Source organism: Nothoprocta perdicaria, unplaced genomic scaffold, assembly GCF_003342845.1.
Source record: "Nothoprocta perdicaria isolate Ctin4 unplaced genomic scaffold, notPer1 scaffold_71, whole genome shotgun sequence".
NCBI classification, from domain to species: domain Eukaryota; kingdom Metazoa; phylum Chordata; class Aves; order Tinamiformes; family Tinamidae; genus Nothoprocta; species Nothoprocta perdicaria.
In genome coordinates, this window is record NW_020455988.1 from 2,975,083 (window position 1) to 2,993,346 (window position 18,264).

The window sequence follows — 18,264 nt, forward strand, 5'->3', positions numbered from 1 at the left end:
GTTGCACACTTACAACAGAAGATTTAATCACAGTTAAGGTGCGAGGTTCTAGCTGGAAAGCAGTCCACACARAAATACAGAAAAATATTTAGTTTAATGTCTATAATTTTTTAAAATGAAAAATCTAGCCTTTTTTCCCCTTTAAAACGAGCTCTTCCATGCTCAATCATTACCCTAAACACTTTACTAAAAGTTATGTTTCTGACCCCTAAAGGCAAGCTGTGCCTGCAAGCTGTCATTACAGCCAGCATGTCTCTCAGAATACGTGAAAAGAGACAATAACCTTGTTAGACTCTAAAATAAAAATAATTTTCCCAAACCAAATCCAAAACAAAAGACACCAAACACTGCTAATAGAAACCCTCTCCACAAATAATTTTGGGGAATGGAAAAGGGGTAAAGGGGAAGGTAGAGGAGACAGATACCATTGAATAAACTCTTCCAAGTTCAAACACCTCATTTAAATCATCAAATCAGATTTGTCTGTGAGCTGACAGAGGTTCACAGGCCTCCTCAGCTCAAACTCCCCCTAAAACGTAAGATTTTCATTTCATCATCAAAGGCTTGCGATTATCCACTCATTCACAACAAAGTATCAAAGAAGTCAACTTATTGTCAATTTAATAACTTTCAGTGAAACATTGGATTCATGGAACCAGAAACGTCTCTGAGCATTAAAATACTGTAGAAAGAATAAAATCTTTGCCGGATTTTATCTTTTTTATTTATATATATGTATATTTTATATATATATATTTTCACTTAGATATTTTCACTGGGGAACTAGCACCAACTTAGCACATATTTTAGAAAATGGACTATTGCCCTTCTCCRTACTCTTCCAGCTACTTGAAACTGAAGAGCAATGGGCCAGTGCAATACTACAGTAGCATTTAAAGTAATTAAGTAAATATTGATAGCGATAAGATTTATTGCATTTAGGTTTTATAATATATCATTTCATCTTCCTACACATGTTCCTTACTCAACAGAAAATTAATGGATGAGAAAGAAAGCAGCCAGATTTACAGATATAAAAATTTCACACTGAGGAACTGTTCCATAGAGAGCCTTGTATAGAAACACAAGCTTAAACATAGAGGTAGGAATACTTCCACTATGAGCCTGTAGGAAACACTTTTGCAAAACAAAAATATTTCTTGAAGAGGTTCCTGCCACCTGAAGGTCTGTTGTCATTTTGAGTTGGTAACTACACAGCTAAGGACATTGCTTTTTGCATTTCTTTGCAATAAGAAACATGCAGAAGCAGAGCATAAAGCAGTTCTGAAGAGAAAAGTACCCTCAAGTTCCACAATATACAGGCCTTTTATTTCCTACTTCAGCAAGACTTTTGAAAAAATTATCAATTCTGGTTCAAGAGGTAGCACTTCACTCTCTACTCACACTTCAAAATAAGACAGAGATGAAAGGCAGAGGTGTACAATMGCAAATCATTTGTCAATCTATGTAGCTGCCCAACTTTTAAGTTGGCTAAGACTTACAAAAAATACAACTTGCTGTTTAGGAAAGACCTTTTTTCCCCTCTGCTTGAACTAAAACATAAATGTCTTACACAAAACATGCTCTGAGTGATGATTATGAGCACCAGTATGTTTTCACATCTCTACTTTTGAGGGAATTGCTAACAAGGACAAACTCACTAAGTTGGACTAAAAGTCACTAGAATTTAGACTTTGCAGGGAGGAACTCAAAAGAAGCAGAAAATATTAAATGTGCCTCTCTTTTAAAGAAATAGACTTCTCTTGTATAAGCAATGATCCCAATATACACAGAATAAAATGCCTACTATTTTTTCAATAGCTGTGGAAGAGGTGCCTGAAGCAGGAAGATGTGGAAAAATTAAACAAGCAATCCAGGGAGACTCTTGCTGGTGGCAGAAGAAGAAATTTTCTTCCATCAGTCCATTGTTCTGAAATATATGATCACAGGTATGGGCAAAGGTCTTGGGCGAGTTAAAGCTCAGTTAACTTGTAGTTTGTGATGCAGATTTTAGGCAAGCAAGTCTGAAATGTTACAAGGTATTTTAAAAATCAAAATAAATTAGTGCTGTCTCACAACTGTGTGGCAGCAATATGAAACAACTGTTTCACTTATTATATTTAAACAACATTTATGTCACCCCTAGGAATCTGCTTTAAAGGCCAAAGTCAACAGTCAGAAATTATGTGCATTAAACAAAGTGCTCTCTGAATTGTATTTTTCATAGAAACAGCAACATACACTACAAAAGGTACCTAGTAATCTTCCTGCCTTCAATCCATTCAGCAGCATAGCCCTTAGTAAAGGAAGGGGGAAATTAGGACCCTAAAGTGCTGGAACAAGCAACTAGGCACATACCAAAGCACAAATGTCTGAACTGGCTATCAGTATGACATCTAAATTTAAACGGTGAGGTCAGAGACTGCATGCAGTCCCCTCAGTAGTCACTTAATGCCTGGAAATTATCATAGATTTTTTTAAAGTCTCTCTTGTGCTGGATGAGAATGTTTAAGTAACATCATTATTTACTAGAGGCTGAACTTGTGTGTCGGCTTATAAAACCACCGCTGGCAGCAACAAGCTAGCTTCAAAATAGCTTTCAAATACAGAGCATGCTCAAAGTCAAATATCTGAAAAAATGTCCACCTGTTTGGGAAAATTATTGTGACTTAGCAAGGCACCAGATACCTAGCAGAGACAGGATAACAACTGGCTGGATACACCCTTGGAGCCCGTGGCTAATAGAAAGCAAAGCACCTGGGCCTCTTTTACTGGAATTTGAGCCCACAGGTGGATCAACAAAACCTGAAAGGTTCATCATTTCACTTGGTCAGGTAATCTGAGTCAAGGATTCCTGCCAGTATTCCCCTTGAATTGCACTTACTAGTTTTAAATTCATATCCCTGATTCAACCAATTCAAACAAGCAATGATGGAAAATTTWTAAGTACTTCACAGAATATTCAAGGTTGGAAGGGAGCYCTAGAGATCATCTAGTCCAGCCTTCCTGCTCAAGCAGGCACACCTAGAGCATGTGGCACAAGGTGGCATCCAGGTGGGGTTTGAAGACCTCCAGAGAAGGAGACTCCACAGCCTCCCTGGGCAGCCTGTGCCAGGGCTCTGTCACTCTCACAAGTTTTAGGCACCTTTTTTAGTACTATTATCATCAAAACACTCCCAAAACAGTAGCTCCTTTGCAACAGCAAAGTCACAATTTTCCAAACAAATACCATCAAATACCAAAAACTCATCCATAGAATCATCAGTCGTTTCCCTCTCCCAGGGAGACTCCATACAGGACTCCATACAGGAGCAGTATCACAGAACATTTAGCAATAGCCCTCTTTTAATGATAACAAAGAAAGAATTACTTCATCTAAATACAAGTCCATCAATGAATGAAAGTCCATTAATGACCTAGGTGAAGGGAGAGAGTGTCCCCTCAGCAAGTTTGCTGATGATGTGAAACTGGGAGYAGCAGCTGAACCCAGAGGGCTTYGCTGCCATCCAGAGGGACCTGGACAGACTGGACAACCGGGTGATCAGAAAAGTCATTAAGTTCAACAAGAGCAAGTGCAGGGTGTTGCAGCTGGGGAGGAATAACCTCAGACACCACTACAGGATTGACCTTCTGGAGAGCAGCTCTGCAGATGAAGACCTGGGTGTCATGGTGGATGACAAGCTGATCATGAGGGAGGAGGATGGGGCCAGTCTCTTTTCAGTGGTGGCCAGCACTAGAACTAGGGAAAATGGCCACAGACTGAAGCATTAAAACTTCCACAGGAACTTAAGGAAAAAATGCTTCACAGCCAAGGTGACAGAGCACTGGAACAGGTTGCCAAGAGAGAGTGTGGAGTCTCCTCTTTACCTCCCTCCTCACTTGATTCACAGAGCTGTATGTAGCAAGGCATGATAAACATCTTCCTTGTGCCTTGTTTTTACACAAATCAGGAGATCARCTCCTAGCATATCAACAGAGCTCTCCTTCTGTGTCCATAACACTCCATGGAAAGACTAGCAGTGTCTAAGTCAGAAAAGAGATTCTCATTTTAATCAGGGACAGGGAACTCACTGCACACAGATGATCCAGTGTGCAAGCTGCACAGCTCCTACAACCCATTTTTCACAAAAAACGCCCTGAGCAGCTTTACCAGTAAGCCTGCTGGTCACAGGAGCTATCAGGCTGCACCAGGAAAGGTGAACTGACCACACACTGACCATAACGGCAAAGCAGAGCCCCAGCTTGCAGTGCAGACGTAGTAGCTGTGTTATCACTTTCCCTTTTGCTTTTCCCTCTCTACCCTTCCCTGGAGATTCCTTCTCTCCTAAGGATTTCCCAGCACAAAAGCAAATGAAAGACACTTTCCAGGGTTTCGGACAAATCCAAAAGATGTTGTAATACACTCGTTTTTCTGGAGTCTTGCTGCTCTTTTGAGATAAAGTGATGAATTACTATGAATATATTGGGGTTATTCCTTAGAGGAATGGTAAAACACAGATAACAACTTCAAAAACAGGTAGCCAAGCACAAAGCTACTCCTCATGTAATAATGAGCAATTTATTTCAATATTGCAACTGTATTGGGAAGTTCCCAAAACAGGATTAAACCAAGTTCTGCTTGGCTCCGAGCCACCCTATTTTCACCTGTTCAGYAACTACAGAAATACACTCAGTGTTTTTCTTCGTAAGCACATTATCACTAGGGACAAAAGTCATTTTTCTTCTATGGCTTTGGAGCTAATATTTCTAGTCTAATATATTACACATTTAGCAAACTTGAAGCATGATAATTTTTAGCTGTGAGATACTAAACCAAGCCATTTGAATCAGCTGAAAATGGGTAGTACTAACCAAACTCTTACGTTATCTCTAATGCTAATAAAGTTATTTTTACTTCACAGCTGGTACAGGTATTCACACTTGGGAATGCAATCATACGAAGATGAAAACAATTATTTAACTGTTTGCAGACACTTGCACATCAACATCAAAGAAGTGACTTCTGTGAAAAATAAGATTGTATAAAATCAGATTTATCATTTTCTATGATTTGGACTGAAAATTTTACACCAAGACTTCATTTAGACAAGCTTATAACCAAACTAAAAAGCAATAGCTAATCAAAGGATAATTATACTTTGTTAGGAAGAATTTTTACAATCCTAGAGCAAAATGCAGCACCTTCAGAAATACTGAACTTTGGTCACTAAGCAAAGTCTATCAAAACRCGAAGAAACTAAAAGTGCAATGTACTGTCTTGATGCACATCACTTGTAGGCTGYCTTTACTGGGTGTGCTTATGCCTGTTCCTACACAGACATACCAGATGAGAGGATGAAGTTGAATGTTCTAGGGATAAAAATAAAATCATTTCTTTTCTGAAGCCTCTAGTCCTGTGGGAGGTATACAACATAGACATGACTGAAGTAGAGAGGATGAGTTTTTACAGCATTAGCATAAAGATAAATGTCCTATGGAATTAACCATTATCATTATTCATGATAAATTTATCATAGAAACTATGGTTAATTTATCAGCACTGAATCCAAGTCACATGACTGTTTGAGGAAAAATCTGGAACTTTAAGCTAGGTATCAATTTCTTCACATTCTGCCTAGCTTTATTCATCTTTTAGCTTCAGTGCTTGCTTGGGGAATGTCACCTTATGAAAATGCCACGTCAGGGATCCCCACAGGTGGGGATTTCGGGGAATACAATTCCCCTCTCCTAAGGGATTGATACAACTCCAGCAGCCAAGGTGCCTGACCTTGAACGTGAAACGGCTACCAGTACAGAGATGGCTGTCAGACTGTTAGAGCAATTAGGAATTGCTTTACATAAAATTACCAGAATGTTGACTCAGAAAGACAGCCTGTAACTAGTTTTGTGGGCAGCTTTATGCTAGGTGATAAAGGAGCATCACATTTTCTTTGGTTAAGATTGATATTAACTACAATATCAGAAATAGGAGTAAATGCATCACCTCTGTACGACAGCCCTGCTTTGCACTCCATCTTCAGAGCAAGAACTCTGTAGTGCATTGAGGTCTTGACTGTTCGGCTTTAGGGACTAAAGAGGGCATTCTTTTTTCTTCAACAAACAGACATTGCTAATGTTATCCTCATGGTTCAATACTGTGACTACAGTATTTTTTTCTCCAGGTTTTCTAGTTTTGCCTTCACACTATATTCAAGCTGTATCAAGAAAAAAACTTAGCCAATCCCTAGAATTGAATGAACTAGAATTTTAGTAACTAACCCCAGTCAGGTATTTTTTTCCATTCTTTATTGCATCTTTTTCTCCCTTAAATGACCTATAGTCTTAAGTTCTTTTGCTTACTCATGTTAAAAACTCTCACAAAAATCACACATCTATTATTCTGTAAGTATTCAGATCTTGTCTTTGGTATTATTTCTATCCATGATTAAATTGAGGTGACTAGATGACTCCTATTTTCTCCTTTTAGTGGTTTGATTTTTTGATTTTTTTTTTTTTTTACATAAATACAGACTCCAACAGCAAACAAAAACAAAAAAAAACCCATACAGGATCACAACATAAATTCTTTTTTGCCTGTCTTCCCACCCCTGAATCTTCTGATACATTACTTACCTGATTTGTTCTATAGGTTTTGAAACCTGTGGGGTAAGGATTAGCATCTATCATATTACAGTTAAGTAGTAAAAATTTTAAACAGATTAAAAGCATAAATTGTTACTGCAGCATGCTGCTTATTGTATTGTTAATTCTATTAGATTTTACTGGCAATAGCTGGCTTACTAGAGATATCTACAGACCATATTCTATTTCCACTATAACACAAAGAAAGTGTCTGTATTCCCTTCTGACTCCTCTTTCTGAAACCGAAAGAGTAAGATAATCTTGTCATATGGATGGATTCCTGTATTATTAGGCTTTACAAGAGCAGATATTATGGGATCCCAGAACAGTGTCATAAGCCCCATAGATAGCATATGAAAAAWTATATGGGCTTACCAAAAAATCTCTGATTAATTTCTGTAGTTCCTTGTGACCATGCTTTTCAGCAATGCCTGCTGGACTGTCTCCATCTTTGTTGATTATGCTGCAAGCCTGAGTGGCCTGAGGACACTTGAGCAGAAGAGCAGTAAGGTTTTTTAATCCAAGTTTTGCTGCACAATGAAAGAGAGTGGGAAGTTCTTCCAAATCTGTATTTGGAAAAAAATGTTTTCGTAAAGAAAAAAATTTTTTGTTATTTTGTCAGAGTCACTAAATCTCATAAAAACATTGCCCAATTTTTCCCATTCAGCCCTTACAACCCTAACTACTTGATATCATTATTATACATTTTCTCCAACTACCTGTCTGTTTTATAGTCAATTATTCATCCATGTACAATCCATTAACTACTTAATCAGCTTTCCATTGCCTTACATATAATTCCAAGAACTTCATAAAGCTAGACCTTTTTTTACTTRCTAAAGGAAATTTATTCAAGTTTCTGCTCACTTGTCTGGTAGACATGACACATTAACCTTCTGCGGTTCTCCAGCTCCCAAAAGAAACTGTTTATTGGCATCTTATTTGAACCTTCCAGGGCTATGTAACAGCATACCCTGCACAGCATACCCTGTTAGCAACCCAGCTATTTTATTCTTAAATTTCTTCAGAACTCTTTAGTGAAGTCCACTTAGTCCTGGCGATATCTTAGTGGTCATTATGTCCATTTCTGCTGTAACTTCCAGATCATTTTATCTCCAGGCAATCCCTTGCCACATATTTCCCCACCAGGCCTACACATGGGAATTTACATTTTCTTCTAGAGCAACCACTAACAGAAAACATTTTTCCAGTTTTCCCTGAGCAAACACTGATGCAAAGAATTGATTCAGTTTCTCTGCATTCAAACTTTCCATGTTCCTGAGTTCTAGTTTATATCCCAGTCATGCTCCTGTAGAATATTAATATGAAAGAAGAGTAAAACCTCACCCCAACTATTAGATAGAAGGAAGGAACAAGGATAATYCTTGCAATAGGCATAACTAGTTAAGTATTGATTAAGTTGTTAGGATAATGAGTTTTAGTTTATATTACTTGTATTTGCTACATGTTTTACAATCCTTTGAACTCTCCTAAGTTACAGAATTACAATGAACAATCTTAAAACAGCAAGAGCCACTAAGATTCTTGAGAAGTAGATGCTGCATAAATGATTTACTCCATATTGCTCAACTTGTTAATTAAAAATTTCCACTGAGTGGACTTTGTTCCATAATTAGAAGAACTACAAATGTGGATGTGCCAGAGCACACATTAGAATTCTCCCTTTTTTTCCCCTCCGTTTTGCTAAACGCAAGAAAAAAAGAAAAAACAAACAAACCTCCCACAACCCTATGGAAATATATACCAGCTTAAGGAGCACTCACATTAGCAGTAAAAGAACCTGCAAGTAATTGGGAGATAGAATTTCTTCTACCTTTTGCATTTCTTTTTTAAACATCCAGCAATGAGATAGGCATTGAGAAGTAATTTTAAAGAAGAGCAAATATCATACAGTTAACCAAAGGCTGGCATGCTGCTAACAGTCTCAAAGGTCAATGCTGTTGGTAAAAATAGCCTTAAGGAAGTATTTAAGGAAGGTGTACCTTCCACTCCTTGCTAATGAAACCTCAAGTAATTGGCTATACACGCAAAAAGGCAAAAATATTCCGTTATATGGATTCAGACACACCATACACCCACTTCTTCAAAGGAGAAAAAAAATCAATCAATTCACAAACCTGCTCTAGAATCATATCTGCGTTTTCAAAATGACACAACAGGGGTATCCTCCTACCAAATCTATTAAGCAAAATCCTTATAATACACATCTGTATTCAAGAACAACCATTGCAATCAAAATATCCCTTCAGATCCTTCCCACTTGAGCTGCTTTTTTTCTGATAACGACTCAACTCCTCCACAGCAAGGCTCTATTTTCAAAGACGAGAGCTACTCTCTTCCATCTTGAGAACATTACTGGAGACCCCATCAGATTTCAAAACCAAGTTAATTTTCAAACAAACATAAATGCTGCATGGCTATTATATCTCTGAACAACAAAAAAAAAGTTGCAGAGATGGCACTGTTTTCCTGGAAGACAGTGTTAAAACTAAAGACTGAATTCAATTACTAAAGTGTCARTTCTGAAATACCAATCTGGCTTGAGACATAAATCTACAGACACAATTAATAAATCCATCTTTTCTTTTTATGGCATTCACTTCAAAAAACATAATAAAAGGAAAATTCCTGTTTAAAGAGTGATTCAAACTACTTTCTTTCACAGCATGAATATCCATATCACCCTCAGAAAAGGTGCAACACTAAGAGTGCCATCTAAATCAGTTGTGCATTACAGCATATCCATTCACAGTTTTTATTGAGCAGTTTCAATACAGCCACACAAGTTGCATAAATTTATTAAATTATTCTATGCCAGAGAAATTAAATTATTCTATGTGCCTAAGAAGCTCTTCATGAGCCAAATCTACCAAGTTTTGGAAACAGAAGCTATGAAACTATTCTTAGGTACCTCAGACTACCCTGACATGGCCACTTTTTCAATTGCTGTTCCCTTCAGCAGCACTTCATTGCCCCTTTCTATCTTCAGCTGTGAAGCTGAAGCTTCAGTAGTTCTATTCTGCCCTGTACAAGCTTTGTCAACCATCCAGGAGACATAAAAATGTTGTTAGACCTGGCCTCCTAAGTTCTTTCTGTAAAGACATAATTATTTCACCAATACAGTAAGACTAATGACTTTGTATTGAATGACAGAAGCCCGATGGCCTTTTTGCCCTCACTTTCAGAAAAGACATAAGTACTTCCTTAAATCCCTGTCAAGTCATAAAGCAAGAGTGAAGAACTCATCTCTTTCCTGCAGATTCTGCAGCAAGTCAATGGCAGCTAAGAAGACTTTTTTTTTGATTATAATTGTTCACCTAACTGCCAATTCACAAAATTCAGCAAGATCTTAGCACAAATTAGATGTTTTACTGTAAAGATTTTATGATGCAGTGTTTAACGACTTTAACTGAAGCTTTGTATTTTATACACAAGCAAGACGCCATAATTATTTGAAAGCACACATGCTTTAGGCAGAAAATAACCATCTATGAACTAGCAACTATGCCACACTGAATTGTGGAAATTTACTGGAATCTTTATCAGCTGTGAAGCATGAATAACCAATAAAGTTAATATACACAACTGAACAAAAGTTGCAGTTTTGGAAGTAACTCAAAGTGGGAAAAAAACCTTTTAATCAGTGTCAGTTCTTCGGTGAATAAGGTTAAAAGGCCAACAGATAAAAGCTGCTGCTGTTAGACAAGTGCACAGAGAACTACATAGCTGAGGATCCTAAGTGGGAAGGAAAAGGTAAAAAGTGACTAAATGGTTAGCTGAAGTGCATTAAAGTGGCATCTTCAGCTTTCAAGCAGACTTYGAACCCAGAACTTGCTCTAAATTACAAGCTTGAGTTGACATATGCAAAGTTAAGAAGGAGCTGCTGTTTCATGTGTTTTGGTCTACCATAATCTCTTCTCTCCTCTCTTCTGTTTTATGTAGAGTATTCTGGAAGAACTTGGCTATAAAAGGAAGCATAAAATCTAATATTACTGTGCTGGGGTGCTGCCTTAGCCTGCAGAAATGTTCATAAAAATTTTAGTAAGCAAACAGAGCAGCCTATATTCTGATATTTCTGCAGGTTTTGTWAGATACACTTTTATTTCCAAAGTAATTGATAGAAGACATGACTTCCTCTGTAATTTAAAAGGCAATTAAAATCAGYTCTACATTGTCAATACCAATTAAACAAAATGAGAATGGATCTTTTCTCCATCTGTCTTCTCCCTATCATCTTTTAAGTAGCAGGTGAGGATTATGCCTCTATATTTGTGTTCACAGTGGCTTTGTCTTTTTCAAAAGTTCTGTATAGTAACACAAGAATTAACAGGATTTCCTCAAACAAATATCTTCTCTCATATAGAAATCAACATAAAGCCAAGAATTCCAAGGGCCAAAAACTCAGGAGCTGAATCAGAGCTTTTTAAGCTGGTCAAAAGCCCAGCTAAATATACTTTTGAAATACCAAGGTTCAGCTTCATTACAATTTTTTGACTAGTGTCTACCAGAWGTAATATACATACAGTGAAAGCAGCTGAATACAGAATGTACAGAATTCAGGTTAGTATCTCCTGTTTCAGTTACTTGGTTCTTCATCCTTGTAGAAGAATGTATCTTATTGTTCTTACTACCACCACTAAAAATCCCAGATATGCCTTGGCTCTCTTTCAGTGAGTGCTATATAATTAAACACCATGTTTTTTTCAGTGGCTTCTGTTCAATCTGCTTTTAGCACTCTCAAGTGATTGGGCTTCCCGTATTCCCCTTCAGAGACTGCAGAATAAGCTTTTTAAATATCACTCATTATTAAAACATTTTTCCCCCTGATAAGCAGAATAAAAGTCTATCTTAATGCCTCTATGCTACTGTTCGGTAATATCCATGAATAACCATAAGTGACAACGTTCAAATACCTAGATCTTCTTTAGGTGTTCTTCAAACACATAAAAAGTAATTAAAACACAGAAGGCACAGTTCAAGCTTGAATTGTGTACTTCATTACTAACAAGCTTTATAAATGCAGCTATTTTGGCAATACTTCACTGATAGAAACTCATGATTCACTGCTCAGTTACTGCAATAACTATTACTATAGATTGCTGCAGCAAAAGYAAAACACAAGCGGATCTTATGTGCAGCAAGATACACTCACATGTGCTTGTCATCAAAAAACACAGTTTGTAAAAATCARTGTGAAATTTTTGTTATGTCCAGTGCTCTGTCAATTTTATCATAGCAATACTGTCAAAGTTAAAAGAGATCAAACAAGAACTACAGATAAACAGTATCACTATTGCCTCCATCTAGGCACAGATGTTTCTTCCTTCAAGTAGATCAGTAAGTGAAGGAAGATTATACACATGTTAAAGATGCTCACAGGACTATAGCCCTAGAGCCAAGCAAGAAACTTCAGAAAGCTTGATCTGTTGCACACACAATTCTCATTGCATAGTTGGTCAGAAACTTAAGTTTCCAAAATACATACTTGTGATCCACTGCTTCTTTTGCCAAAAAATCACATTAAACTATTGTGTCTGGTGTTATAGATAGGTACAATTGTTCTGCTAAAGAGATTATAGTCACATAATAAATTTTTTGATGTCACGTATATACTTCAGTTTTCATCACCTAAAATAATGATGTTGTGTTTCCTGTGGGGATTCTTAGTAGCAAGTAAAGACATAGTTAAAAGTTAAGGCAATCAGAAACTGCATACTGAAGAGTAAACTAAAAGCCGTATGTAAAAGAATTATTCCAAAATGTTTGTAACASATGCACTAAAAGTTAAACAATATCTGAGTTGGTATTTTTCTGTGCATCTTAGCTTTGCCAGCCTACACATCAGCCTCTCACAAGTACCCGCACCTGGTGATTCCCTGGTATAAGCCACCATCAGTATAGTCAGAGCATCACAAAAAGATGTATTTGCATTTTTCCTATTAGTTCTTATATCAGTTTTTGCARTCTTAATTTTATAATCAATCACGTACTTCATATTATAAAGTCAAATCATGCAATATTTAAAATAACCACTAAAATTAATGAGTTCTTCATTATTTGTTCATTTTTACTTCCTATTTAGAAGTCAAAATACAGCAATTTATCAGCTGCATCCTGATGTACCTGCCATAACGTTAAAATCAATCTGCAGGATTGCCATCTTAGTTACGCAAATGACTACAGCACTGAAACAATTTCAGAATGATGTATTTAAAAATCTTTCAAGCTAAAAGATAAAACAGATTTAAGTGATTCCATCTATCTTCTCTGGGAATAAGCTACAGGTATCACATACAGGCTGGAAAAGCCCCAAGATTATTTGCMGTTCATTGAGTGCTCAACGCATGAAAGGCTCCAGCTTTTGAAGAAAAAAATTACATATTTCAAAGCTTTATGAAGTAACTGCTTGATCGTAAGTCTCACTAGGAGTTCTCTGTAGAGACTTCTAGGGGCTTTTAACTCTTTAGAAGTAAAATTTGGAAATCCACAAGAATCTCAGAATATCACATCTGGGTAATCACTGAAAAATCAAACTACTGATATCAGTATTMATTTACAGAGTATATCAACATGCCTCTATTTCAACCAAGCACCTTAAAATGCAGAGTGCCACTATGCCCCTTGGAAATCAATAATGGGAATTCTGGCATAAGCCTATCTAAACCACTAGGGATAAAGCAGCAAGTATAAGAATAATGAAAATAGGGCTGATTCATCTGCCATTTAAAAGATATAAAAACAGTTCATCTCATTGATGGATAGCTTTTTCTCTCATAKCTTCTCTCAGAGCCACTTCTCTCATAGTTTTACCCCTCAAACTATTTAATTGGTTTWGATTTTTCAGTACTTTCTCTTGGATAAATGAATGCTTAAAAAATAAATATTTTTTAAAAATGTAATAAACCTCATATTCTAGTGCCAGTTTGGGATGCTTTTACAGGGTGCCAAAGACATGGGTTTACCTACCCTTCAGGCAGGGGGTGGATAAGAACCTGGRCATCCCACAATCACATCCCCACATTTCCATCTCTGCATCCACATCCTGAAGATTTGAAACWTTTATCTTCATATTTTTTGCTACATTGCAGGCTACATTGAAATAGTTCACTTTGGGAAGGTTAAAACCACTTAACTGTAGCTCATGAACAGCCTACTAGTTCAAGCTGCATGGCCCTTTCYGGCAGGATTGGGGATAGGGTGAGTGTTATTTGAATAACTATTTGAATAACGTGAACAGATGAAAGTAATTATTAGAAGAGTGAAAAAATCTTTTGTTCGTAAAAACAAACATTATATTAGGAATGATGCTTTACCATTTTATACACCCCTATCTGTCAGTCTTGTGCAATAACCTGTCAGGGACTAGTATCTCTCTTAACATTCTACTGGTTTGTTTTAACCAACATTCACAGGTAACTTCATTCCCAGACTTGATGAGAATTGATATATATATGTCTAGCATAACACAGTGAAGTTCATCAGAGAACGATTATCCAAAATGAAAGTAGGCATGATTGTGATTAAGAAGGAGATAATTAAGAGAAAGTAATGACTAAATTTTCTCTCTATTTGTGTACATGCACTGTGATTTTAAGAGTAAATAAGTTCTATTCAAGTCTAATGTAACCCTTATTTGTCATTACCTTCAAAAATTGCTATATTTAGTTATTTCTAAAAGAAAGCATTCATTTTTGGCCTTTTTTTCTGAACAAGTCTCATGGAAATACACATCCAAAGTAACATCATAATGATGTTTTTAATGCATATACTAAATCACATTTTCAATTTGTTGCAATAATTTGCATCCTTAATAAACAATTGACTGAATTCAATCAGGACTCTGTATTTGCCTTTAGGCAGTAGCTTCAGCTTATAACCTAGTGAATTGTGCATTTGGTGTATCTATTTCCACTTTACAGCCAAATCCTGATTTAACTTACACACAAATCCTGTTTTAACTCACTGTGACTTCAATACAATTACCTCTTGGTCAGAATACAGTAATGGAAACTATCAAGCTCATAGCGACTAAATTGAACTAAGATGCTTAACGCTGTTCCAAGTTCAAAAGCCATCCATTCCCTTCAAATATGGAAGTCTTTTGCTTTTGTGAAACAGAAAAATGAACTGTAAACTGTATTGCTAACAAGTAATTAGTAAAAAAATATAGTTTACAGGCTTCTCTACCTTAATCATGTCCTATTACCCAATTTCTCCATAAACATAAACTTGGACAGGTGCAAAGCTGTCAATTTGCAATTAATCTACAACTAGCCCAACACTGAACTAAGTATAAACACTTAGCGGTAACTCATGAAGGACTTCTATTTTTTCCTCATCATGTTCTCTTCACTGTGGATTTCCACATTTCACTAAGGGCTTCCATTCAAATATTTTAAGTTTGTTGTATTAATCSATGTATATGAGAAAGCACTCACTGGCTAGTTGATGGCACTCTTCACTTTGGCATGTGCTGAATTCATAAGCAGACATCTTGATTTTCAGTAGCAAAGTCAAAATATTGTCCAGCTTTTCTACGGAAGAGAATTCAAAAGCCTGTTGCAAGAGAGAGAGAAGGTACATTTGGTATGTATGTATTTAAGTTCATTTTTAAGTACTTTCTCCTTACATGCAAGTTCTTCTTCCCAGGAGTCTGATTTCCAAGCAGCTCCCCGCAAGCCCCCTAAAGTACAGAAAGCCATAGCCAGCTCCCCACTCCTCACTTCAGTCCTAGCACTTCTGTAAGAGATAACATGTGCCTCAAGTCTATCATCCAGAAGCTTGTGCCKCCTCAGGGCCTCCCCAGGTGACAGCAATCTCTTCATCTACCCCCTGCAGCCTTCCAGAGTGATAGGAAGCAGCTGTGAGCCACAGAGGAGATCTCTGAGTGATACCCAACAAAGCAGGGCTTCTGAAACATGTTCCTTTAAAAAAGGAAAAGACCAAGCACATGTTTGGATGTTTCTATGAATCATGATGCATATTCTTTAATAACTACTAACAAAACCCTGAAGATGTATGCCAGTGAAACATGGCACATGCAGCCATGAAAGCAGCATATGCTTTCATGTTGACCAAAAGATGAACTACTCCAGTAGTTCTTACATATGAGACATCTAAATACCTAGATTATCTCTGATAAAGAGAAAAGGGCRAGACTTAAAAAGATCACAATTTTACCCACTGATAAAATATGTAAAAATTTCATGTTTAGATAAAAAAGAAACATTTTCAAATAATAGTTGCTGACATGACTTAGAAAGTTCAAAGCTATTAAAAGTAGTTTTACAGGAAATATCTTAGATGATCAAGTTAAGGCATATACCTACTATCACTACATCGAAAATTRGCAAGAAATAGCTATGTCCTTTGTAAAGACTACAGTTTATTTTCATTCTTTTTATAATATATACTCTAATTGGAATCTTGTTTCATAACAATCATAAAAGCATTCCCCCATGGATCAAATCTCTCAGTTATAGCAGTATTATTCACCAAGTCTATCATAAAGATTTTTAAAGTTCATTAACTCACTTAAATTAACATGAAATCTCAATTTCAATAATCAAGATATGACCTTGTTGCCATCATTTTTTTTTTCCAAAAAACTAAGAAAACTGCACCCAGAAAACCTCAGCAGTAAATATTTGAATCAATACTTGCATTTGGTAGAAGTTAGAAAAATCAATACAGCATATAAATCCTCCAAAATCCTGGAATAAAAAGTTAATGAAAAGTAAAAAATGAAATACRAAAAAGTTTACCAAATGCAAGAATTTTATGATCAGATTTGTACACAGGGTTACTATATAAGCACACAAAATCCCTAACACAGTTTCTTTAATAGAAAATTATATGGAAATGGGAGAACAAAAAAATGGCCATTAACTTATGCCCTTTTTTAAATATGTTCTAATAGCAAGTTTATGTAGCATAATGATTTAGTTACTATTTCAACACTAATTTAATATAAAAAAATCCTTAAAATTTAAGATTTTACCTCCATAAAATTACAATAAATATTGTTTCTATTATTATTTRTTGTTGTTAGAAAGGTCTTGCTTATGTTGGACAATATTCTTCTAAGTTCAGACAAGCATGGCAAATAGAAATAGTGTCACATGCGGCAAAGAATTTAATCCAAAAACATGATTTGTAGTAACCTTCAAGGTAAAATAGGTCTAATCCCACAATTTAGCTGGCATTAATCTTCGGTTCCTGTCCAAAAATATCAATGAAGAGGTACAACAATAGTGTACTCTGTCAGTCCCCTTTAACCTGACTTTTGGTCAAAGGAACAGACAGCTGTAAGTTTAGTCACTGGGGTTATTTTGTTTCTTGAGTTTACTTGCTGGGTAGGAAGAAGAGAAAACAACATCAATGTCCATGTTGATATCAGCTTAAAGTATCTGAAAAGGAACCTGCAATATACCGCATAACACTGTAAAGGTCTTTCAGCTTTAATAACAAGATACTCCTCAGATTGCAAACATGCATGAAAATTTTCAACTTTTCTTTGAATCACACAATATTACTGCTTTGGTCAAAATTGCTGTAAGTTTTTCTACTTTATTTTTACTTGGTTTTCTATTGTGCTTGCATAAACCACTGCTGCCCCAGGATACTTCTGCAAGCAAGCTGATAGTCTCAAAGGTTTTAATTATGCCAGTTAAATAAAAGTTACCACTACTCCTGCTACTTCATGGTAACTCTAATTAGAGGAAGGCTCTTTTTTTCCTTGCATGAGTACATTTTTTAAGATTTAAGTCAAATCATGTTTTGTAAATTTTATCTTTACGATRCATCTTATTGCCAGTAAATCATATTTATGAGAATATATGAAATATTTCAAGAGTTTGAAGAAATATATCAGCTCTACCTAGTGCATCTGCTTTACTCCATGGCCCAGTGGATACAATTAAATGCAATGACAAATCTTCCAGCACATATACAAATATGTAAACAAATTACTACTAATATACTCTCCCACAGAAAAGCCCTATGCTGGCTGGACTGCATCATTTATTTGATAATAAAAATCTTCTTGGTGTTAATTTTTAAGATGTCAACACAAGTGAAATTAAGAGCCAGGCATAGACTGTCTCTTCATTTAAACATCTGCTTTTAATACAGATGAGAAAAGAAGTCCAGATTACTAAGCACAAGTGACAGTCATAACATTGCAGTTGTATTCCCTGGTGTGCACTACTGCTCTGCATAAAATTATTTCTAAATCTGAATATAATTGGAATTGCATGCATCTTACTAAATATTAGCCATGCTGGTTAAATGGAGGGTCAAACTCCTGAAAAACACTAAGAAGTCTTCAGTGYATCTCAGACATGCTGTAGATATCTAGGTTACCATGTTAATTATTTTTAAATCATTACAACATACTTCTTMAGCATAAAATTTTAAACCTTACCTATGGAAACCTCTGTTTCAATGTCGTTTAATCTACACTTTAAAGAAGTGTAGACAGCTGTTACAGAGACCTTAAGAGTGCACTTGTATTTAGTGGTACACTATTTTTATTGTGTAACAAGCCTGCTTTCTTAGAACAAAAGTCAAATGTAGTTGGAAGGAATCTACCCCCATTCTTAACAACAATACTAATAATAC

General features: G+C 36.1%; 1 protein-coding gene across 1 annotated transcript in view; it reads right to left on the reverse strand.

Annotated features, from left to right (window-relative positions):
- Positions 1–18,264, reverse strand: part of BANK1 (B cell scaffold protein with ankyrin repeats 1) — a 91,476-nt gene that overhangs the window by 44,770 nt on the left and 28,442 nt on the right. Inside the window, exons 7-8 of the mRNA XM_026050892.1 lie at positions 15,081–15,198; positions 6,997–7,187 (exon numbers count right to left, since the gene is read on the reverse strand). Of these exons, the coding sequence (XP_025906677.1) occupies positions 6,997–7,187; positions 15,081–15,198 (309 nt within the window). The remainder of the gene's footprint in view (positions 1–6,996; positions 7,188–15,080; positions 15,199–18,264) is intronic.